This window comes from Coturnix japonica, chromosome 3 (assembly GCF_001577835.2).
Source record: "Coturnix japonica isolate 7356 chromosome 3, Coturnix japonica 2.1, whole genome shotgun sequence".
NCBI lineage: Eukaryota > Metazoa > Chordata > Aves > Galliformes > Phasianidae > Coturnix > Coturnix japonica.
In genome coordinates this window covers 38,208,564-38,234,111 of record NC_029518.1, presented here as the reverse complement: position 1 = coordinate 38,234,111, position 25,548 = coordinate 38,208,564, and the positions used below count along the sequence as shown (strand labels likewise).

Here is a 25,548-nt window from a genome sequence, read left to right as displayed (position 1 = left end):
TTAAACTACACTTATCTCCTTTTTGGTTTCACCCACCTTCACTTTGTCACTTCAAATGACTGACTCAGCAACAACACATGATTTCCAGCAACTACACCAAGTTCAAATTTAGCATAGTTTGAGAGAATCAATCATTCTCTTACATTTCAACCCATGTTAACTTACTGGGGACTTCCAGTCCTGTATATAAAAATTTAACAGAATGTCAACTGTTATGGTTCTATCACAGAAGAATGATGATCGCTTGATCAGGAACTGCCAGTGGTAAAAAAATTCTCTGACAAAAGGGAAAATTGTCAGGTACCATAAGAAGCCCCAAAAGTTCAATTGCATGCCTGTGGTGTCAGTGTTTAGGTGCTAGAAACCAACTCCAAAATAAGCAGTACAGCTAACTATCCATAATCTTTCAAAGTGCCAAAATCAGTGAGCTACGTACCAGATCTAATCACCACAAGAACATGGCCATTGTCTTCATTCACACCCTGTTAAAATTGTTTTTAGTTAAAACACAGCCAAATACTGAACTTTTGTTGAGAAGACATAGATATGAGTAGGAAATCCCATCATTTGAAATTGTATTTTGTGGTGAAAGCATAGAACCCAGTTCATTATAGTTGAGGTGCCCCCATACTAAAAACTGAGATAAACCTCTAACAGTGTTTATGCAGTAGGGTTATCTGGAATGCAAACTGCATGGACAAGCAATGAAGAGAAGTAGGGACTGGAAGGAACACAATTAAGTATGTGTATTATCATAATTACAAGGTAGTGATTGCATGTAGCCATAACAGCAACTTGAGATAAATCAGATATTCAGAAAATGCTATTTTGGACTGTCAGTCACTACAGCACTGAGTACCCAGCTGGGTACAGTACCAAATAAAGTATGATCTAGAAGTGGTTTCAAACTACAACCCAAATAGTTTTGATCATAGTAGCATTTGAAAGCATAGCATGCTCACTGAGTTACAAGGCTATATTTGAAAACACTGTAAAAAACACAAATGTAAAAAATACACAGATACCTGCTTTCAATACCTTCCTCTGCCCCCCAAAATAAGCATTGGTCACAATGAGCAGTATTTCTCTTGCACTGCAAATGAAACTTGGAGCACTAAAACTCAACCCAAGAGACTCAGAATATAGTGTCAAAAAACAAGGTTACAAGGCAGCACAGAAGGGCAGGCTGGCACAACCTGTAACCTGTAATCAAGCTAGCTTGTGTAGCATGCTGTCCAAGTGCGGTTCTGATCATTTCCATCCTGTCCCAAACCACGAGCCAAGAAAACACGGCATCAAGAAAACAGCTTCAGGCATCTCATGGCAAAGGAGACTCAAGGTTGAGCACACAAAAACAAGGCAACTGTCAAACTTTGTCATCAGTCTAATTTTGGAAGGCAAAGCAGCAAGCCAACATAAGGAAAGAAAAAAAGAAAAGAAAAAAGCATTTTACCTTTCTAAGAAAAAATTTCTGCAGTTTCTTGTGAGACAGCTTTATCATCTTATTTCAGCATTCAGGAGCGTGGTGCTGGTCAGACACTCCTAGACCTTGAGCCATTCTGCAGGGCTCTGGCACCTTCCTGCTTCTCTATTAACTTGCTGCAGCCAGCTTAGCTCAGCGCGTCACCAGGCACCAGCCCTGCCCAGCAGCAGATTAAAGGCAAGAGCTAGTCTGGATCCAATCTTTGACTCGACTCAGGAGCTGCGTGCAGATACGTAGCCCCAGCAGGAGCTAGGATGTGCTGGCAGCATGGGGAGAAATGGAACAGGTCTGAGGGCTGCCTCTTTCTCTGGAAAATATGCCAATTTACAAAAGATGCTTATCCAGTGGCAAAGATTTACAGGAAAAATGAAAGAGGTGTTCAAGAGCTCAGTGTCTGACTGCTCCTTTCAAACCCTGTGCTGGAGAGGGAAGGAGCTCAGCATTCAGAACTGAGAAGGCTACCCCGCACTGCCTGCTGTGCTCACTTTGCCACTGCGCACCTGTTAGTTGTGCAGGCTGCTGTGACTCATCCAGGATGGGGAAGTCTATCATTTGTTGGCTTTGCAGCCCTCAGAGATTTGCTTTCTCTGAATGGTTTTTAGAAAACCTGTACAAAGAAAACAAGGACTACACACAAAAGTGTTGTATACAGATACATGCAGAGGTTTTTATAGAGTGCACAAATGCTGAGATTGATTCAGTGGCATAGGAATCAGAGATCATGGGCATCACTGCCTCCCCCTTTGGGAACCTGCCAGAGGAGTTCACGTCCAGATTCAGAGGATGTGGGCTCAGCAGCACACCAACAATGATGCACTGCCTTCGTCAGTGGTAATCTATGATGCTGTATGAATGCTGTAGGACAGCCCGACCTAAAACAAAGTGTCCATTCTCAAAAATGCCAATGGGATAATCCCTGCATTTAATGATTGAGCATACAATGAAGCAGCTAGTTGAATCAGAATTTAGTATTGACTTGATTTCCATCTAGCTTGAATAAGCTTCTTCCCTGACCAGTACTACCTCTTCTGAGGTACTCTGCAGGAAAAAAACTAATCAGATAATGGCATTAAAATCTGAGACGCTCCAAGCAAGAACCTCCTGTCCTAAACATAAATATCACAGAGCACTGTAAGCCTCTGCAGCCAACAAGTGCAGAAGCATGTGCTGTGACACAACACTGGTCATGAGAAATGCAATGGTCGTAAGAATGCAGATGCAGAACAACTGCTGAGATAAACCAATGGGGGAACATAAGCAATTAATCTGGTGAGAACAGTATTTAGAAGACACTGTGGCTATTGGTGCCAAGCCTAGTACTGGAGGAACATTCAGGTGAGTTCTGAGGAGCACCAAGCACAAGAGCAGCCCCTTCCAGAGGCTGGGCCAAGGAGGAGAATCCAGGTCCTCTGATAAGAAATGGTCCTCATGATAGCAGGGAGGGAATATGAGCAATAGTACATAAACTCTTTCTTTGGTGTGTTAAGTGCTCTGTAACTTTGGGTCTAATTCTGATAAAAGAGCAAAAAGAACATTTCATAGAAAACTCTCAGCATGCACTGAGTAAGGCAGGGAAGACCTTCAGATGCCACAACATGGTGAAAATGCTGTGAGGACTTGCACTTGCTGGCTATATATTGCCAGTAAGTGTATCACATTTAATTTCAAACATACACAATTCTCCCAGGTTTACATTAATTCTTAGTTTCTTGATTATCACTTAGAATCATGCTGGAGTCAAATAGGATAAGTTTAAAGTTGCAGTTTTTCATACTGTAACAATTTAGCTATACTTCTAATTCTGCACTCATGTCTATAAAAGATGTGAGGTTTCCCACAATGTATGTATGACAGAGCCCAGCATTATTTTTTTAATTATTTAGGTTTTTCTGAATATATCCCAAATTTTTCCATGGTTTCTATAGTTGATATAGTTGATAATTGCTTTTTCTTCAATGCAATACTCAGCATTTCTTTTTTGATGAACTACACAGCTCTTGGCAGGTCTGCTCTCATCTAATCCCATCAGGATCAAGAAGATGGCAATTTGCACCCCAGGAGCAGCCAGGTAGTCATAAGCCATGATCACAAGACTGAGGAAGAAATAAAGCATTCCACTGTTGTATTTAGTTGGGAATATACTGCATCCTTTACAGCACTTAAAATAAAGAACAAATAACGCTCAGATTTTACTGTAAGCATAGTGTTACTCTACACTGAAGTCAATGGTAAAGAGCTAGGTGGGTTTTGCAGATATTACTTTCTGTTCCTAATTTTTTAAAGTTACTCTTCTACTTCCTTCATAACACAAAGCTGAAAAGACGCAACATCATCTCTTTCTCTGGAGATCACTCCTGTGTGGAGTTTACAGTGAGCTTTAGACATCAGTGAGCGTTTTCCATTTACCATTGATTATCTTTCTATCATGATAATCTTTCATACAGAACATCTAGTTTAACCTCTGTTTATCTGTCAACTATACACTTGTCAGCTGCACATGCCCAAAAGGTTAAGGAATCTTGTGGCCAAGATTTTAAAGGATTCAACCGGTTTCTGCCTTTCCTAAAACAAACAACAACAAAAAGACATAAAACACACCTCATAAACACAAGGTCAAACAGCCACCTTCCCATAGGCACAGTGGTTCTGACCTCAGACACAATGCTTGACAGCAATGGTCTAGATGTTCATGTTTAGAAACCAATTGCACAGTGCCCAGGAGGAACAAGAAAAGAAAAACGTATATATATGGTAGCCTTCTAAAAGGCTTTTCGGCAAGTCTTTCTTAGTGCAAATCAACACTATATGTAGATATATATATATATATGTATGTATATGCAGAAGGAGTAACTGAACATTCAGTTCTGGATGCAAACTGGAATTACAGAGGGTTGCTATACCTTGGGCTGTTCCCCCCATCTTTCATATGTGGTAGAAACCAAACATACAGAGATTACCCAAGAATACTTCACATCAACAAATTATTGTTAGCTATAAACTCTAAAACTTTCAACAGCTATAGGAAGACAGACTTTGAACGAGGTCTTTAAAACTCTGACTTTTCCTACAGGCAGAATAGATCCAAATAAATTATCTGGGTGCTTAAAATGGCATGGGAATAGTTTAGCTTCTGTATCATATCCTTTCCTTACTACAATAATCACTGTGAGGGTGAATTCTCACAGTGGATAATTCCTTATCACCATGAGCCAGGGAAGCCTATTGCCAGAAGCGAATGCCTTATTGTATTCAGACTTTCATCTCAGCATATAGTTAGAATATTAGCATGTTCTAACAAGCATTTACTTCTTGTTCATCCTTTTGGGCAGCCCAGTTATTCTAAGATTAGAGACGATCCAAATGCAGCTTTTTCAGAGTTATAGTAACAGTTTCTTCTATCCATGACCTCCATGTCTTGCTCATGCTATAGAGCATTTAGAAACAATTAACGCGAAACGTCAGCCACAGACTTCAGAGGAGAGCAAGAGAGCCTACAGCTGAAAATATTTCACTTATTTCCTTTAGGAAAAAGTCATCCTTAGTCCTTTTCTTCTCATTTATTAGCGTCCATCCAAATCTACCTGTAACTTAATGTGATTCATGCACACTTCAAATATCTGTATAGAAAATGGAAGATTTAAATTGCTTCTGAAATTAGTTGATCTTCACTGATCAACACATAAAAGAAAAACAATTACTTTTTTCCCCTCATCTCTTCATACAAAATTCTCTCTATTCCTCTAAACATATTCACTAGATATTTCATCTCAATAATCATATTCCACTATGTATTTCTAAGGCAAAATGTCAGGAAATTAAGATAGAATTTCAAACAAGGAAAAGTCAGCATACTAGCATAGCTCTGCTGTCACAGGCTATTCCCTTCCTTCTGCCCCCAGTGCCTCCCATGCACTGCACAAAACAAGCAGCAGTGGGGAATAGAATTGTTCATTCAACCATAACTTTGCACCACATTTACCTTCCATAATCTTTTAACAGCGAACCCAAATAGCTGCAGCTACAGAGCTAATGGGAGAAAGCAGTCCATCTGTGGGTTATGGCCTTAAATGAGATAATCCCTCCCCAAATATATTTTGCAAAATGAGGAATGGATTTGACAGCAGGATTCTGAAATCAATATTGATCAAGAGCAAGCATATGTTAAGTTTGGATAGACAGAGCAGGAGAACCGTCTGTACACCGCGTAGTTAGCCAAGCTGCGGGATGATTAACTTACAGGATGATTAGAAGGAGCTGTCATAGCTTTGACTTGTTTGGGCTGAGGTCGTTGAACTTCAGCAAAAGCAATAAATAGTGTTGGCTCAGTGCAATACAGCTTCACACTTTAAATGAAATAATCATACCACAACAGTATGAACAAAGGGTTAAAGAAGGGAAATTTTGTATATTTTAATTGTCAGTCCTAGAGGAGGTATGAGTCATAGGTAATCAAAGTCTCACTTTGGAGTCCTGTGCTCTTAAGAGGTTTAGTGAAAAAGTTTCTAAACTGCTCAGAGTTGCACCATTCATAGACCTAAAAGATGAAATAGATACAAAGAATACTTAGAACTGATTCAGGTTGAAAAATAAGAATGATTGCGGAACTTTATTTTTTAAACCTTGAAAGAAACAGCTATGATCACTTACCGTAAAAATTCCTGCCTGATGCGATCCATGTGATTTCATCCTCTTTCACCTAAGTGAAGCCTGAAAGATAGAACTTAACTATTTTCTAGAAAGCATTTTTTTAAGAAAAGCATTTAGCCTGACTTAAAAACTTCAAGAGAAGGACAAACTGCAACATCTCGTGTGTTTTTTTCCATTGGTTATTCATCCACAGTCTTAGAAATCTGGCTGTGGTCTCTGATTTTCTTGGTTCCTCTCTGCTGTTAGGATTGGAAAGCAGGCACTTGAGCTGCCCAGCCCAGCTTCTTGCATTTGGCTGGCAGCATTTCCCTAGCCACTGGCTGACATCATTCACTGAATTGCATGCGGCACTTCAGTGTCAGCTGCTGTCATCATAAAAGTGTTCATATTGGCATTCAAGAAACAAAAACAAACACTGAAAAGTGACTCAGGTTCTCACAGTGCTGATTAACTCTTAACTGATAAAAATCTCCACATTTCTTCCAAACAAGACAGACCTCTACTGTCGGACAAAGTTACTGCAAGCTCAAGAACTAGCCCAGAACAACTTCATAGAAACATTTGAGTTAGAAGGTACTCCTAAAGGTCATCTAGTCCAACTCCCTGCAGTGAACAGGAAAACTTACAGCTAGATCAGATCACTCAGAGCCCCATTTAGCCTGATTATTGTTTACAGGTCTGCGACTCAAGGAACTCTCTGCAGAGTAGGAGTACAGTCCCTCAAAGGCAACCAGATAGAGATTGCCTATCACATGAAGACGAGGTAAGGCATCCTTCTCTTCCAATGCATTTCTTCTCAAGAGGCCAACAAATAGAAACAAATGCACTCTGAGCATCACAGTGAGCTGCTCCTTGTACTGCTGCTGTGGCTGTATGAGATACAGAGCTGTGGATCTGAGTCTAGATCTTCCAGGCTCAGAAGATGGAAGAGCAGAAAGCCTTTTGAGAAATATGGGAGGGGTGTAAAATTAATGCATTTACCTTGAACACCAAAATATCATGGCTATGCTTCAGACCGGCCCAAACTGAGCTCTATGACACCACAACTAATGTGTGCCACTCAGAAAGACACAGCAACCCAAACAACACTCAAAGGGATAAGTTTCATTGAATCACTGTACCGGGCTCCTTGGGGCCAGTCTCTCACTACACCAAGTCACCATGGCCTGCAGCACTGTGCAGATGCTTCTAGCACAGCTGAAGAGGTTGCCTAGTCATTTAGTTAGGAAACACCCAATATTTCTCATGTGCCATCCACTCAGATGAATTGGACTAAAAAAGAAGCACAGAAAGGACCTTTCTGTATCTTTCATTCCAGAAAAGGAAGAGCAGGCAAGAGGCTGAAATCCTCATCCTTAGAATAACTCAGGTTGAGGCGACCTCTAGAGGTCACTCAGACCAACACCTCCTGCTCCAAGTAGAAACCGGTCCTGGGCTGGATCAGTCTCAGGCTCCGTCCAGAAACGGGATGGTTATGGGGTGGGTGGGGCGAGATTTAGCAGAATTTATAGGGGAACTTCTTTGCTCGTTTGTTTTGAAACTTGAGTGAAACACGGTAACGCAGATAATTATGATAGAGCCTTGCCTTAATAAATAATTTTGGTTATGATACCTACCCATCTGAGAAGTACTTGACATTCTCACACTTAACCCAACGCAATTTATCAGGCTACAAGTATACAAGATGTGTATCACACAATATAGTTTTGTACATGAATATACAAAACCTATTTGGAAGCTCTGCTAAAATCCATTCAGTAGCATATCTTCAAGATAGTTGCCATATTGAAGCATCACCCTGCTTTGGTGGTTTGTTTGAGCTCTCCAAGACTTCCTCTATGACAGCTCATTGAGCACTAACCCAAAAAGCACAGTACTGCATTACCCTTAGTAGTACAAGCATTGTACCAATACCTAAAGAATGACAGTAACATAAATGAGGACATGCCATAGAAAATATCAGGAGGACGGGAATATGTATTATATGACATGGAAACATGTCCTCCATCAACTTAATTTGCCCACCCAGGGAAGGACATCCCTAGAGGTAAGAAGGGAACACACATCCCAAAACATCAGAATCCTGAGGCTGCACCACTCCCTGCAGCAAGCTTTCAGAAAATGAGCAAGGTGTGTGTGTGAGCTGCCTGAATCCCAAACTGATTAAATCACAAACATCAGAAAATTTTGACATCTTAAAAGTTAAGTTCCTATAGAAGCTTCAAAAGCAGGCTGCTCAGCGGTACTTGAGTTGCACTAGATGTCAGTATTGCTTACAAGACAGTGCAGCTGAGGCTGGCCAAGTACATGCTGAAGGACTCAGTTAAAAAGAATCACGCCTGCTTTTAATTCACACAGGCATGTGCTACAAAATAACATTCTGCACCTTTAAGATGCATTCTCCCTCAAAGCTGGTCTGGTTTTGTAACTACATAAAAGCGAAGTTCAAAACCAAGTGGATGCGCATCTTCAAAAGTACGTTCTACTTTCTGTAGAGAAACAAAGAAGCCATCAAACTTCTGTTCTTTTTATTCAGGGAACACAGTCTCCCACAAGTAAAGGTAGGTAATCTGTAATACAAGAAGCAGAAAACACAGTTTGTGGTCTCCATCCCTCAGACAACTCTTCCCCTTCCCTTTTCTTGGACAGGGACAGAAGCAGGCCAGCTTGCTAGCTCAAGCAGCACGCACTGGAGTGTTTTGCTGATTTCCTCCCTTGGTAGAACTCCATTCTGGGCCTCTCATCTCTGCTCAGCTGTCAACTCACCCAAAACTTTTGAGGAGTTTTTCTGAAAATGCTGCTGCTCTTTCAGGTCTGACTGAAGGTGGCCACAATATCTGAAAATTACTGTTGAGACTACACTAGCAGTGCAATTATGAGTTGCCTTAGGAACAGGCTAAAGATTTTTCAAGTGAAAACCAATTATTCAGAATAAATTGAACTTAATCTGTCAACCATGGCATCCTTCAGCAACAAACAGCTGCATAATTACTTGCTTACAGGCAGTGCTATCTCTAAGTACAGTAGTTTTCAGTGCAAGTCTTTAAATGAGATGTTTTTGTTCCCATGGCAACACTGCAGGTATGGCCATGCTGCAATTGGAAGACAGGCCTGCAGTTCATTTGCTAGTTTCACCCTACCTAATGCAAAACAATATAGGAGAACAGGCAAAGCAGCATGGCTTAGGATCCTCAGACACCCAGCACACATTTATTTGCTACAGCTCATGCTGCCATTCCTCAGATGCTCCTGGTGCTGAACTTCTATCCCACAGCTGCAGTGAGACAACATCAGATACAGAGCAGCACCTGGCAAGAGATGGCTATTCTTTCCAAATTATGTCAACATTCACTGTCTGGAAGTGTGATATATTAAGATTACTTTAGAAGATATATAGGACATACATTGTGCCCTGTCCCTGTCACTCAAACAGTCACCTAAAATATTCAAGAGTAACACAGACATGGGACAAGAGAAACCACTTGTTCCATACGAAAAATAGAGGTACCCAACAAGCTGTTTGGTTCCATTAGATCTTTGAACTATGGATGTCTTCAGGTTCCACATTATATATATATATGTAAAATTTCCTCTGAGTACAAACATCTTAATCCTCTCATCAAGCTTATTATAATAAAAAAACTGAATTAAAGTCCTGCCTTGTTTAAAGTGAAAGCACTATCTGCCAATCACAGTGCTGTCATAGCCCTGTGAAGAGTTCTACAATGAAATCTACAATGAAAGTGGTTTTAAATGCAGTATCACCATTGAGCACAAAAACCCACAAGTTCTAGGTTGCTTTTATGTTTATGCTGCCTCACGTTTATCCTTCAAATTAGTCAGAAGGCAAGAGGAAAAGAAAAACCAATGGATGCCTTAAAACACCATTGTATACAGCTGGTGCCTCCCACATACTTTCTTCCTCAAGAAATCACATAGGAAGCTCTTTTGTTTCTACACTAACAAATTTACTCCACTGATTATTTTGCCATATATTGAAATCAAAATATCTCAGAAACAAGGAGAAATAATGACATTATTTTTTCAGTCTTGAAGATCTTTCTGTTAAAATAATTCTGCATATGCAGATAGATTTGTGTGTCCAGACTACAGTAACATTTCACAAAACCACTGTTTTTTTTCTAACCTTTTAAATGACGGTCATTTTCCCATCAGATAAAAAGCAAACAAATTTGTAGTTATTCAAGCCCAAAGCCTTAGACTCTGGGAAGACCTGTTCTCTTTGTACAGAAGACGGTGGTATCTCTGTCTCAGCCACAGCACACATGCAGTGCTCAAGGACTGTGTAAGAAAGACAACTAGCTACTCAGGCCCTGACACACTCCTCAGTCCCAATACTATAAAAACTTAAGCTGATTTTGCTTGCTTTCATTTTTCTTCTCCATCCTGCTGAACAGTACATAAGCAATGAAATTCACCCTGCAAATACATCCAATACAAGAGGATACATCCAAGCACCTGTATTCTCTGATGCAGCAAAGCAAACAGGATTTGCAAGTGCTCACCATCCTCCAGAAAGCCTTTAATTACTGCAAACAAACACCTTAATCTGGGTTAGTTTTACTCTTCAAAGCAGCACGAGTCACTATACCCAGATGGCTAAGGAAAACAGAGCTTACACTGCTTCTCCTGCAGTCAGCGTCTCTCTCGTGCATCTTTAAATGCTTCCCTGCACCTTCAGCAAGGAGTACAGTTTCTTGAAAAGCTTTTCCAGCTGTTCTTGTGCACAGCACACCTATGTCAGTTAAAACTGAGTAGGAAAACAGCAGCTGGGGAAAGCAGGGTTTGAATGCCTGTTCTTCTCACAGTACCAGGGTCTGATCTCAGTACAGCTGTACTGCTGGGACAGCATGCCACTGTGCCTCTGCTCAGCTGGCCTGCTTGAATGTCCTGTAAACATTTGCACTGCACACGTTTCCTACTGGTCTTCATGAACCAAATGCATTTGAAGTCAAATATTGTGGGAATACAAGAAAAGCTGTTCAGAGCAGCAGCTGTGGAGCAAGATAAACAGCATGAGAACCAAGGACACCTCTGCAAGGAGAAGAAGAGTCTCACAGCTCTGATTGGATGTGTGCCTGCATGGACAGTTGAAAAGTGTTTTGTAGAATGCTTTGTTGACATGTAAAGGTGGTTGGGAAAGTTGTAAGGGCGGATGGGAAAGTTAGAAAATAACAACTTGTGAAGGTATATAAGGGATGTGAGAACTTGTAATAAACGATTTGGATCGTTCACATCTGAGTCCGTGCCTGAGACGCTGCAAAATATGACTTTACTTATATCAGCAAAGCCAAAGGCAAATATCTTAACAAGGATTACTTATACTAAAATATAGTATATTAGAAGGAATAAATCAAGGCCCTGTAGACTGGCATAGGGCAAAGAACTCTCTCCTTTAATATCATCAGCAAAGAAAAAGTTGACTTGGCTAATCCAGAAGTATCTTGATTTTATATTTGCAACTGTCAGAAAGGAGGCTCAAATGTACACTGACATTCACAGCTGTTCAGATCACCAGGTGCTAACATGCTCACTGTCCAAAAGTATGCTTGCAATGAAGCTTTACACACTACCAGTCTCAAGACCACATAGTACTTGCCTTGAAGGCAAACAAACAAATAAAAAAAAAAACAATTAAAAGAAATATTTAAAGAATGGACGCTACATATAGGCCACAACAAGCAAACAACTGTGTAGAAGGAATATGGGAAGCATTTCTGTTTAAGCTGACTACAGTTAATTCCAGAAGGATTTTCAGCTCCAGCCAGGAGTGCGGGAGCTGGTGGTCTGATAGTTCCCAAGAAAGCCTTTGTGGCTATCCCCTTACTACATCAACTTGGAAGAACTACCATCATCCCAGCATACAGCTGGCCATCTAGTCCAACTCCTCTGCCTTATCCAGCCTTGCCTCGAAAGCCCCCAGGGACAGTGCATACACCGTACTGCTGTACAACCTGTTCCACTGCCTTACCACTCTCACCGTAGAAGACTTTTTCCTTACATCTAACCTAAATCTGCCCTCTTTAAACTTGAAACCATTTCCCCTTGTTCTGTCAGCACAGAACCTGCTGAAGAGTCTGTCCCCCTACTTCCATGCCAGCATTTTCTGTACCTATACAGTGACCAGTTTAAAAGAAGAAAAAAATCAAATATCTCAGATGTCTACAGTACACCAGCAGTCCAAAAAAAAAAAACCAAAACCAAAAAACTCAAACTCAACTTCAGGTTTTTCTAAGCAGCTTTGATCAGATTGTCTCATTTCCTCCCAAAGAGGATGCAGCAAATTAGACTGCTTTAAGACACCAGTTAAAAACAAAAACTTGTAGAACCTGATAAAAATCTGTCAGAACAAGAATATTTCCTACTGCTCTACTCAATCACAGCCATGAATCATCAGCCAGTTAAGTAGTTTTCCTATATGGAAGCTGAAGTCACACTTCTTTTCCAATTCAGATATTCTAGCTAGTTTTCTATTCTTCACCACAATTAGAGCTTAAAATATTCCATTTATAATGCTACACTTGAAAGAGCATTTAATGAAAAGATGAACTATTATGGAAGCCAAAGCGAGAATTCCTGAAGTCACAATATCAGAGAGAATTCCAGTTGATCTCCACAGGTATTCCCATTTCCATGTCGAGAAAGCAAATAGTTATCAAATTTGTCCTAAATCCAGGGAAGCTGCAGAGCTCAAGAGAGGATGGCTCAATTTTGCCTGGTATCATCATCAGTAGGACTATGCCAGATTCAATTAGACATCAAAGCCTTTGGGGTTTTCAAATCCTATGATGAGCATGAAGGAGACAAAAGCACACATTCTTCAATTGCAAACTGAGTATACTAGTCTTGGGTATTTCTTTATTATTGAATATTCTTTTTATTCAGTTATTTCAAGTTTGACTATTCAGAGACACACATACACACTCCGCCCCCCATAAGCCAATTATTTATTCAAAGCTGGCACTGAGGACCCAAAAGGTGTGCAAGTCTGCCAGTGACACACAGCATCATAAGCTGTATCTCAGGAAAATGACTCAGTAAGTTCAAAATGTTTTACACATTTAATTAAGGTTTACACTAACTCTTGTTGGCAAGCACAGGCATGAATCATGGAAGCTAGATCACAGGAGCGGCTCAGAACAACATAAAAGCTTAAATGCTTACTCCTGGAGCTGAATAATTACCTACTACAGCAGGAATCCAAGAGGAAGCCTTCTGCTTCATGCTCAAGCATAAGGCAGATAAGAATAAGATGGGGGTAAAAAGAAACTACAACAAAAACAGATCAATAAATAACTAGGCACAGATGCTCCACTACCAATATTTGTGGGATTGGCATTGGCATCATCCCTATTTCCACCCATCAGTGCATCACTCACTGACGCTGCAACACTCATCCACTGCTCTCACTTTAGCCCAAACACTAACAGGAAGAGACACTGGTAACATCATTGGCATAAAGTCATGTACCATAATTGTTCATGACACTACATTTACCCAGTATTACCATAGTTATTGTTATTTGTTACCCTCTATTTGCATACTGCAAGACACAGCAGTATCCTGAGCTGCTTCACTTAACAAGGAGATGCCTTAAGAGGCAACACTGAGCTGAACTGCCAGCAGAAGTGAAGCACACACAACATGATTCTGGTGCTAAAATAAGTATGTAAATATCAACATTTGTCTGTTGTTCACTGGTTACCCATCCACAGTTCTTGTCTGTGACAGAACAACAGAGAGTGAAAAGACATTTTACAAATTGAAAGCCACAAAAATAAAAATAAAAATAAAAACATGCAAAAAGTGTCTAGTTTAAAAGGATATCCATGAGAGCTACAAATCACTTCCCATACATATACAAATTAAATTAAGAATATATATCAATACCACTCTATATTGGTGCAAGGAAACCAAAGCACCTTATTACCCTTTGCCCTCCTCCACTATGAAGGTTTGTAAGTAGACCGCAACAAGATAATCAGTCATCCTACACTACCAGTTCTACCTGGTACTTTCCATCACCACTGCATTGATCTTCATGGTGGCCAGCTCTCCTAGTCAATATGGAACCCACAAGTTCAAGAACACTAAAGCAACCAAGAAAATATGGGAAGACCTCCACTTGATTCTAGCACTCATTCTCATGTTACAGGTTTGGCACAGCAAAGCAACACTAAAATCTTGCTAGTCAGAGCTAAAGCAGGCACTGAATATCTGCTGCATTGTTCCCATTTCTTTCTATCACACTTGTTAATAGAATCACTATCACAGTGAAACAATCAAAACAGTGACGGAAATGCCAGAAAAGTTACAGAAGTGTTGTGTTATTCCTCCCAGTACAACAATAAATTAATAGAGGTGGCTGGGAAAGAAGCAAACAGCTCTACATAGTTTGTCCTAGCTGTTAAGCCTTACATTAGCAAAAACTGTCATGGACTTTTACTCATGCCAAGGAAAAATTGTGTGCATTGCCAGCAGCACTGACTGGTGCCAATCCAACCTAAGAGGCTCTTTCAGGGTCTTACGGAACACAAGCCAAAGAATTCAGCACATTCTTCTCCTTTTAAGAGGCCTCCCAGAAAGATTTCAAAGGAGATGTAAAGATCAAGAATTTTATCCTTTCCTCCTAAAATCATACTGAATTACTCTTTGCATGACTTTCCTATTTAGCTGGACAGAGACCACACAACAGCTCTGCAAGATCATGGCTGCAGCATGACAAACAGGGCGCTCTGCATCTTTAACAGATGATGTAACACAGCCCCCAGGCGCACACTGCAGGATGGGGAAATGATTAAGACTACCTTGCCTATACAAACTGGAAACAATTTCCAGGCGAGAGAGCCCTCCCTGAAGAGGGCTCACTGACCTAACCAAGGCACTGCCTGTGCTTCTTAATCTCTTTCTATCAGCACCTTTTGTAGGAAGGGTGATTCATAACTTTCTTTCCTTAAATATAAAGGAAATAATGTTAAAAAAAAGTGCTGTCACATTCTTGTACATCCCTCAAACCTTTTTATCATAAAAGATCTATTTTATTATTTTTTTTTTTAAGGAATGCAGGGGATAAATTAGTGCACATACAGGAGCATATCAGGAAGCAATCTGGTCACATTAAATTAGGCAAATCTCTTGAAAATGAGATTTTCAGCTTTCTTAGCAGTAACGTATTTCTTATAGATCTATTAATTGTATTTTCTTCCTCAAGAGGTACTACTATATATGTTGTGATATCCTTCTTCCTGCAGTTGAAAACTAGACTAGAAAGAAATAAAAAGAATAAATTCTTACATTGGCAAGTGTCATGGACCCCATCAGTTTCAGATCACTAGAGATGAGATCTGTGCTCACTGCAGCACATGAAATGAGCAGGCCATCTTTACAGATATTTGAACATTAATAAATACACTTTAACAGCACATTTTAAAACTAAGGGCACCACAGATAACAAAAGATATCAACAAAAGGAGTAGGAAGTACTTTAGTCATCCATCATACATTCAATTTCTTATTAGTTCACAGAACATTCCCCTTTCCCCCCCCTTTTTTTTGTCCTTTTCAGATTGATGACAGAAAGAAACCCAGACAGAACTGAAAGAACCCAGCAATCAGTCTGCTTAATTACTGACTTCACACAAACAGCAATTAAAGGGGGAAGAAAGAAGCTACAAAACAGATGAAAATAGCTATCAGGGAATCCAAGACTGGTGTAAACACTGGTAGAATCTAATTTACTAAGCTCCTTCTGTGCATCTAAAGTACTAATATGAAGTTAAAACCTAAGGCTTTAAACTACCAAAAGGTCATTTGATCACACAGAATCACAGGGGTTCGGAGGGATCTCAAGAGATCACTGAGCCCAGACCCCCCCCACCCCCCGTTCTGTCCCCCCCATTAAAGGCTTTCTACAATAAGCAGCACATGTATGCTGCTGGGTCCTGAATACCTGCATGGGAGGAGGGAGACTCAACAACCTCTCTAGGCAGTCTGCTCCAGTGCTCCATCAACATTACAGTAAAAAATGTTCTGCGTGTTTCTATGGAACTTCCTACATTCAAATTTTTTGCCCATTACTCTTCGTCCTACTGCTACACACCAATGTGAAGAGCCTGCAATTTAGTCATGAGCTTAACTACCTGTGGCTCCCTTTCCAGTCAACAGGAAAACCACATAGAACCAGGTAGCTTCTTGAATAAAATTATATTGCACACTAAAACAAATATGTACTTGGAAACAGAAGTTTAATTCTTGTCACCTACAATTCTAACAGAATAATTACCTTATGTCTAACAACATCCATTTGGGAATACATGTATTTAAGGCACAGTTGGTGGGGCTACGTTCTGGCATTCCCCATCATATCCTTGAAAGAAAGTAGTCAGTGGAAAGCTTTATTTCTTCCAGAGCAGCAGTGTTTGTTTTGCTTCCTTCATTTTTGCCACTTCAATTTTACTTTGGGGAAAGTAGCTATGTTCAAGGTTTATGAGTTAAAATAATACACAAGCTGGGAGTTAAAGAAAAGAGAGTTCAGTGAAAGACTTTTTATTCTAATGTGAAACACTATGTTCTTATGAGAGAACAAACTGCAGTCAACAAGAAAATTTGGGGAGAACATTGACTTTTTCAGTTTATTATAACAAAACAGAATAATGGACTTCTTAATCCTAGAGCTGCAATTATCTGTGTGTAAAATTTGTGCATTCCCCGCCCCCTCCCCCCAGTTAAAATAAGAGTCAAGAATAACTCCAAAACCACAGCTCTCTAGGAGCACCACAGTCATCACAGAAAGAATTTATTACAGCTGCCAAGTGACTCACTTCTCTCAGTGACACCATTAGTTCATAGGTAGCACAGTCTCTTGGGCACCAACTGCCATTGTAGAACAAGTTAATTTGCATGAGCAAACACTTTTCCCCACAGATGAACTTTTTTTCCCTTAGAGTAATAACCCTTGTCCAAAAATCAAGCATCCTGATTCTGTTAAATGCTTCACAACTTGTGTATCTTTTATAACGACCTTTTCCCCCTTATTCAGCATTTACTCAACATTTACACAGCACTGACTGCTATGGTCCAAAGCACCAGACTGTCCACTACTACATACCGAACAATAGGATCATACCAGGTTGCACTGGTGCCTACTTAGGACATAAAAATAAAATGAAAGAAATGGAAAGGAGGCGAAATATAACACGATGCAAATCGTTTCCCTGAACTGTGCAAGCTGCACCATCTCACTGCATGGGTACTTCTTGGAGTAACAAGAACAGAAGCAAGATCCTTGTCAGCAGAGTCCTGCTTCAACACTGCTCAGGATAGACCCTGGACAACTCACACAAGTGATGCTTCAGCATTAATTAGTTATGCTCTTCAAGACATTTATAAGAAAAAACTTGTCCATCAACACAAGATCACATAAGAAGTGAAGCTTCCATAATGTATTTGCCACTGTCTCATTTGTCTGTACTATGTCCTTGATAAGAGAAACAGCAGGAGGCCAACATAGCCCAGAGCAAGGTTTTGACAAGAGCATCCTCTGAACAAGTATTATACGTTGCAAATCCTGATTTCGATTCACCCCCTAAGCCACACTTTAATGTTATGTAGAAAAACCGACTTTGGAATTGGGCAGAAAAGCGGTCAGTAAGAGAATTCACCTCAACAGCAGACAGTTCCCTTCAAGACCCTTGCAGCAGAATGTACACTTCACTGAAATAATCACGCTTACAGCCTCAGCCAGGCAACGTCTGAAATGACATGACAGCAGCAGAGTAAGGGCAAAGAAACCCAACCATTTTCCTTAATGATATTCTCTGTAGAACACCAAGTAAAATTAATTGAATGGCGAGGGAACTTTGACATTTGACAGACATTTCACTGTGGAGGATATGCTAGTTGACACTGTGCGTGTTTTCTAATACATAATTACAAGTTTCTGTCAGACATGACTGCATCACTCCCACTAGAAATGCAGGCACCACAACTGCCTTTCTGCAGCAGGAGCTAAACACAATTACAGATACCAAATAGCAAATTGTACTTAGAGCAGAAAACACATCCAAAAATAAGAGAACATAAGGCTGGGATTTCTACATAATCATTACCTGTATGTTTTATCTCACCTAAAAGTTAAGAATACTAAGGTGCATCCTTAATGAAAATGAAGTAGGTTTAAATTCATTTAGGGAGTGAAGCAAAAATATCCTGTGGGCTGAAACCCAAGAGCCCACTAACCATGACCTTAATTTTCAGCAATATTCTCAGAAGATTTTAAGATGAGGACTGTTACCTGCACTTGATTTCAGCCCCAGGCTTTTTGGAGAATAATTTGTTGCTGTCTTTAAAAATTGGACGAGGGAGAAGTTTACATTATGAAGCTGTACCTATTCCAAAGAGCTCAAAAACCAAGACTCCATCCCCCCTTTCTACCGTAAGAGCTTAAGATTTTCCTTCAGCATCGCAATAAGTAACAACAACCACCATACCCTTCTCATAAACCCAAATATCTCAAAGGAAAAACATGAAATTCCAAAGATTAAAAGGAGCTTACCAGAAGCTGGGAGGCTTTGAGTGTTCAAAGGAGGCAATTTAGACAAACATCTTTGCAACCTCCCTTCAGTCCTAAAATTGTCAGCCTCCTTCACTTTTTGAAATAAGGAAATACAGGGCCTTTGACAACATCCTTCACTTACTGTCTCAGACCAGCAGCATTACCATCTGCTGACAGCTCTGGTCAGCAGCAACCAGTTATGCAGTCAGGTTTTGCCCTCAGCAAATCAGTAGAGTCAACGCTTATTTTGTTCTCAGCTGCTTCTCAGCTCCCTATCACCTTCCATTGCTTCTACTTGGAATTTGAGCTCTGAGGCAAGGACAATATTTTTCTACAACTCTTTCTTTTTAGAAAAATAGTGCAGTGCCACAATAATGCAAATAAATAAAACTTGCATGAAACAATTATTCATGCTCTCGATGAAGAACCGCCCCGGTGGATGTACAGGAATCAAAGTCTAACAACATGTAAAACTAATCAGTCAGGCACAGTTCATGACACAGAAGCAGCATTACGATAGTGGTTACTCTTCCTGAGGCCATTACAAAATCTCCCCCTTAGGAAAGGCACCAGCCTGGAGAAGTTGTGTTCTTTCTGGGAATGGAAGCAGAAGAAAATAATTTTCCCTAGTTTTCAGTTGACCACCTTTGTATTTCTTCTTTAAAGCCAAAAAAAACAATAAAGAAAAAGCAACCACATTGCACTTCAAGGCCAGGAGCATACACAGAGAAAGCTCCTCAGACATTCTATTTCTGTTAGGCAGGAGGTTATATTATAATCATTCACTAATGTGTGAAACACAGATACACAGACTTGCCTCTTTTGCAGGTTCTTCATCCAGGGTAGCTTCTTCCACCACAGGCTAGGGAACAGAAAGGAACATTTTCAAGTAAATATACATTCTTGAGAAAGAAACAGCTCTAAGCCAGATTTTAGTGCAAAGCAGTGGGTTTACATTTAGTCAGTTACATCATTCCAAATTTATTCTACCACTACAGGCACATTCAGCTATTCCCATTTAATGCAGGTAATATCTTCCTCTCATAGAGATGCGTAGGTTGCTCTGAAAGTAACGTCTCTTTTTCCATGGAAACTACAATCGAAACAAAGAGCACAATAATACTATCTGATAGAGCAAATTATCAGCAATAAAGTGCTATTTTTCCATAGTCCAGTCCAGTCACCATTAGCTATTCATTTTTGCCAGCAATGAACAGGAACCTGCATGCCACACTTGTCCAAAACCTGTACCAGCAGAAGAGATCCACTGTCACCTACAGCTGAAATGCAGCACCCACCACCTCACTGTGCTGATAAAGCACTGTTTGGTCTCCATAAATGTCCAACAAGTGTTGATGAATGTCAATGGATGCTACTTTCCCTGCATGGAGGAATCCAATGACATGCTTTTGCTTCATTTGTCAGATGCCATTTTGTCAGACTGCCTCTCTGCTGCCATCTGTCACACAACAACAAAAAGTAATGGGATACTGGTTCAGCCTCTGCTTCTGTACCACCACTCACCAACATAATAAAATAGGAGGCGTTACTTTCAGGGCAGCCTTCATATAAGCTATGATAAAGCCATGTACTATTTGCTGAGTATGTACATGAGTTATTCAGGTGTTCACAACTTTACATACATGTAAAAATACATATATTACTTTGAGCACATAGAAGAAAGCAAGAGCACAGTGGCACTAAAATGGCCAATGAACAGTTGAAACTGGGTTTGTCAGAGAAATTACAAGAGAATGGAACAAGATTATTCATGCATAAGCTAAATTTGAGACGTAGAACAGCAACTTTTGCTAAGAAGAGAGAGCACTTCAGGTCATACTTCCTAAACCCAACTTCCACAGCAATATTAACATTTTAATGAGTGCTCAGCTCTAGTTTAAGCTGACAAAAGGAAGCTGAAAGCTTAAGCAAGCATCCCATCCTCCAAAAACACATTCCCAAAGCTGTAATTTACTCTCCATCCATCAATAAATCTGCCTAAGCACAAAGAAAATTCAGAGCCAGTAAATATCCCCATGTTATTGCTCACTTATCAGGAAGTTAATGACCTCCTGAGCCAACAGATGAAGGCAGCAGGATTTTGTCCCATTCTTTCCTTGTACAACCATAAAACAGAGTATGTCCTCAATGCACTCTTCCTTATGATACAATTGATTTACTATAAATGCTATCGTTAATATCCGCAAGTCATTCACCTGAGTCATGCACAAGCACTCTTAAACACATCTATTTTAAAAGGCTTTTTGGCAATGAGGGAGAGGAGGAGAAGCATACCCATATTGCCTAAGAGAGAGGAGCTGTCTCCCTCCTTGTCGACTAACTGTGAAAGGCTTACACAAAAAAAAGAACAACTTGCAGACAGCCACAAAAACACATTATCCCACACAGCCTCAGAGCCTATGACAGCTCCCAAGACGCAGTTCAGCCACGAGCATTCAGGCTGCAACAGCCCATTATGGAGTCAATGGCATCACTGATGGAAACTATGAATGCTTTTCGTAGGCAAAAGCCCGCAGGATACCAAATTAATTTTGTGTACCTTAACTAGATTTGAGCAAATGGTACTGCAGAAATTCTTTCCACAGCACAACTTAACGGGCTGTAGGATCTCCTATCTTTTAAACATATTAAATAGACAACAGTAAATCAAGGAGATTAAGTGATGTTTTATCTGTCGTTCTCATCTAAGCATTAAAACTTTATCAATAAGTTTTGGATTTTGTTGTAAGCGAAATCTTATCAAGAACAATTATCTTGTGTAGTTTATAACTACGGTACTCCTAAGAGCAAGAAACGACTAAAAAACAAGCAAACAAAAACCAAAATCGCCTATGTGATTAACTATCTGTGTAAAGGGTCAACTCCATTGGTAAGGAGACCCACACTGTTTTGTTGCTTTGACTGGAAGAAGGGCCTAAATGCTTCTCCAGCAACAGGGGGAGAAAATAAGATGTCATCCCAGGCAGCAGTGACTAGGCCTTAACGCAGAGCTGAGAGTTTTACCCGTGGTCAGAGCTTTTTTTCCCAGGGGTTGATGCACAAAAGGACACCCAAGCAATAGGTGAGTGTCTCCTGCCTGGGGTAGAAAGACATACACTGCACACACACACTGAACAGATGGGCGAATATTGCAGTCAATGGAAAAGCAAATTTAAATTTAAAGAATAAAAATTTTAAAAGCAGCATTTCTATGAAGTCCAGCAGAAAAACTGTTCAGAGTGGTTAGAGGGATAGAAGTATCCTCATTGGGAAGGTGACTGAGCAATGTGCAAACACTCAGACCCAGCCTACATTAGCACACAGGGCTTCTTACACAGCCTGGAGCAGGAGGCAGCACTCAGCACTGAACACAAACCTCTCTGACTCCAAACTAGTTATGAGCCTCAGGGCTCAGCATGAGCAGCACTGGGATGACAACGCATGGTAGCATCGCCTCTGCTGTGCTTCTCAGGTACTTAAACTCACACTTAGTAGAAAACCTTCCCCAGAGGATCTGTTTGAGCTGCACTGCCCTCCGCATCCCCACCAAAATCTATCTCAGAACTACAGTCTGAGGAAGCTGAGTCTACAGGAAGCCTTTAATTGTAAATGAAACTCAGCAGCACATAACAAACAGCATCCGCATAAAGTGTTACTCCTCTATTTACATCACCTGGTGAAACAGCGGACTGAGAACACTGTTTTTCCTCACCCTACTCGGCAACCTCAGAAACACTCAAAAACGCACGGTGCCATCAAGCAAAGATGAAGCCCTTCCTTGCCACAGGTATCAAAATACAAGAGACGAAGCCGCTGCAATCCCAGCTGTCGGTACGCGGCTGTCCCAGCCCTTAAGGCACCGGCCGAGCTCCCCCCCGCATCTCGCTGCGCTTCACTCCATCGCCTCCTCCAGGCGCGGGGCAACAGGTGCGGAGCCCGCGGGCTGCTCACCTCCGTCTCCATGGGCTCCACCTCGATCCCTTTCCATAGCTCCAGCAGGTGTGCGATCGGCATGCTGCCGGGAGATGTCTCGTAGGAAGAGAGGAGAGAGAAATGAAGCGCAACTCAGAAAGCGGCGGTCGCCGAGAGTAGAGATGGAGGAGCGAAGGCACCGGAGGGGGACCCAGTGCGGGACCCTCCGCCCGTTCTGCAAGATGGCTCCGCACCGCTCAGCCCGGAGCTGCGGGAGGGGCGAAGTCGCTCCGCTCCCCACCCGCGTCTCTCCCGCACCGCGGCCAAAGTTGCGGCCGATGCTGCGCTGCGGCGCTGCTATAGCAACGATACCGCCGGGGCTGCGCGGTCCCGCTGTGCCCTCCCCTGGCCGCCCAGCAGCGCGGGGTGAGCCCGCAGGGCAGGAGAGGAAAGCGGGGATTGAGGAGCGATGTCGTCCTGGCAGTGATTTAAAGCGCCGGGATGTAGCGATTAGGGAGAGCAGCTAACAGCCGGAGTTCACCGAGCGGGGTATTGCTTCGCTGTTTCCGGACCGGAACAAGTGATCATTAAAATAAACGCTTTACTCCCTCAATACGCTGCCTGGGAAGGTGAAGCCTGTTCACTCCCCCAAACCTGGAAGCTTATCCCAACTCGACTACAGCCAGCACCACGAGTTTGCTAACCATAGGGACTGGGGCTAATGCGGTTATGATTTGGATTCCAGTCAAACTGAGGCTAACATAGGTGCATCATCCATCTCCTTCTGATAACTTTATCATCATGGACCCAAAGGCATTACTGATAAACAAGTCACTACTCGAAGAACCATCCCAGAACAAATACTCAACATGCAAAGTACATTTTTCTTCTGTTCAGCACTCAAAAAACAGCCCACAAAAACACAGATTAGCTCCGCAGCAGCAGCGATTAACTAATTCAGAGCAAGCATTAAAGACCAACACCACACAGAGAAACATTGAAGCAGCAGCCCTCTGTAGGCTTTGACCCACCTCCCCCCAGCTCTGCTCAGCAGCCAGGAGCTGCCCTGAGAACCCAGCACCACACAGGTCTGTAGGGGAGAGACAACAGCTTGTAGACAGCAGAAGGTACATCAGCTGGGGCCACAAACAGAGCTGTGCATTCAGACATTGCTGCCACAGTTCAGCCCTTTAATACCGTACTGGGATAGGAGCCTAGATCAAGTGCAATCCACCCAGAGCACAAAGCTCACTGGCTTTGGTGCACAAAGCATGGACACCACAAGCTGAGAGCGACAGTGAAGCTTCTACAGCTGTAAGGAGCTAAGACATGTCCAGGTAGTCCTTGGTGAGAGAAGATGAAGGGAACAGGATGGCCATTGTTGCACCTGCATCCAGGTTCTGTATCAGGTGCAGACAGATCTAATATGTTTACCTCTTTTATAAAAGACTGATGTAACCCTTGAGACATGCAGTTTAATGTTTAAATATGCATCTCTCACTTCTGTTTTACTGAATTTTGTCACCCATTGAAGTCTATGGAGTATTGCTGACAAGAAGTTTTGCAAGGGCAGGGTCACCTTCACTGATAAGGTTACCATTTTTCTTCTTGATGAAGAGACCATTGTGCTAAAACCTTCATCCACAAGGACAAGCACCTTGACATGCCTACAGGTTTAAACTCCTGAGTATCTGGCAAATGAAGGTCAGCGGTATTTGATAGAGTCAAGAATTTGAAACAAAGGTTAATCGTGGCATGCTAAAGTAATCATGTCACCACAGAAGGATGAGTGGCATTTACTGACAGCCAAGACAGAAGTTATTTTGCATGAATAGAGCAGCAAAAGGAAAAAAAAAAAAAAATCCATGCTTCCCTCCCCAGGTTCCTGTGATCCACTTACGGAGATATTAGATAGAAAAAAGGGACTGAGTTCCACAGGATTGGGAATTTTCACCTTCCAAAATTATCACGCTATGGATGGGATCAATAAGTGGATGGCACATGTGGAATATCATGGGGGCAGAAGACATACAAGCAAGCAAATTGAAGTACAGTTTATCTCTAAGGACACCCAAACCTAATCAGAGCAAGAAGTGACAACAAGCAAGAGTTACGGGTTTTTGAAGTATTTTTCTCCCCAAGGAAATGTTAGTTAACTGCAGTCACAGTTTAGCAGCAGAAGTATAATTGAAAATATGATAAGTAGGTCAAGAATCACACAAAGATTAGTTTAACTTCTTTCAAGAATACGAAAGCATTTGATCTGCTGTGTAACAAAGCTCTGGATTACTTAGATGGCAGTTTTTAATCTGTTCTTAATCATCTCCTGAGTACTGGCTCATGGCTGCTGCTAGCTGCAGCACAGGGGATACTCTGTGGTGTTACAGTGACTTCTGCAATAGCAGAAGGGACAAAGATGCAGAAGATTATTTCTAAACACCATTATCTATAAGCTATATCAACATACTGGACACATGGACTTCACACCTCCAGTGCTTCATGAAAATGGCAAGTACTATTTCCCATTTGAGAAGCAAAGAAATACTACAAGGGCTGCGCTGAAAGTAATGCCTTCTATTTCATTATGTTGGCCCATTAAGCCAAAGGTGGATGTTGCTGGTACAGCAGCAGAGATTGAACCTTCCTGAGACAGTAGGTCACTTTCACTTGTGCAGAATTTTTTAATTACTTTCTTACATGAGCATAGCATGCACTCTTGCTCATTGCTGATGAAAATGTATAGATAATGGGGGTAACTGCTGACAAATAGTGATCTGTAGCTGAGAATTTGCTTGGTTGTACTTCCTATGGAACTAAACTGAAAGCATTACTTTAAAATCAACCTACATACTTCACATTAGCAGCTTAACGCACAGGCACAGATTTGGGAGCCACACAGAAAAACCAAGGCGCACTTTAACAAGATTTTGGA

At 41.3% G+C, this 25,548-nt stretch overlaps 1 protein-coding gene across 2 annotated transcripts in view; it reads right to left on the bottom strand.

Moving 5' to 3' along the window:
• RPS6KA2 (ribosomal protein S6 kinase A2) overlaps positions 1-22,944 on the bottom strand; it is a 242,195-nt gene extending 219,251 nt beyond the window's left edge. The window contains exons 1-2 of one of the 2 annotated variants that reach the window (XM_032443593.1): positions 22,656-22,944; positions 19,522-19,566 (exon numbers count right to left, since the gene is read on the bottom strand). In XM_032443593.1, the coding sequence (XP_032299484.1) occupies positions 19,522-19,566; positions 22,656-22,718 (108 nt within the window). In that variant the 5' untranslated portion in view covers positions 22,719-22,944. Of the gene's footprint in view, positions 1-1,453; positions 1,602-19,521; positions 19,567-22,655 lie in introns of those variants that run through there. The other variant, XM_015858006.2, reaches the window with a different exon arrangement.
• Between the last annotated feature and the right edge of the window lie 2,604 nt (positions 22,945-25,548).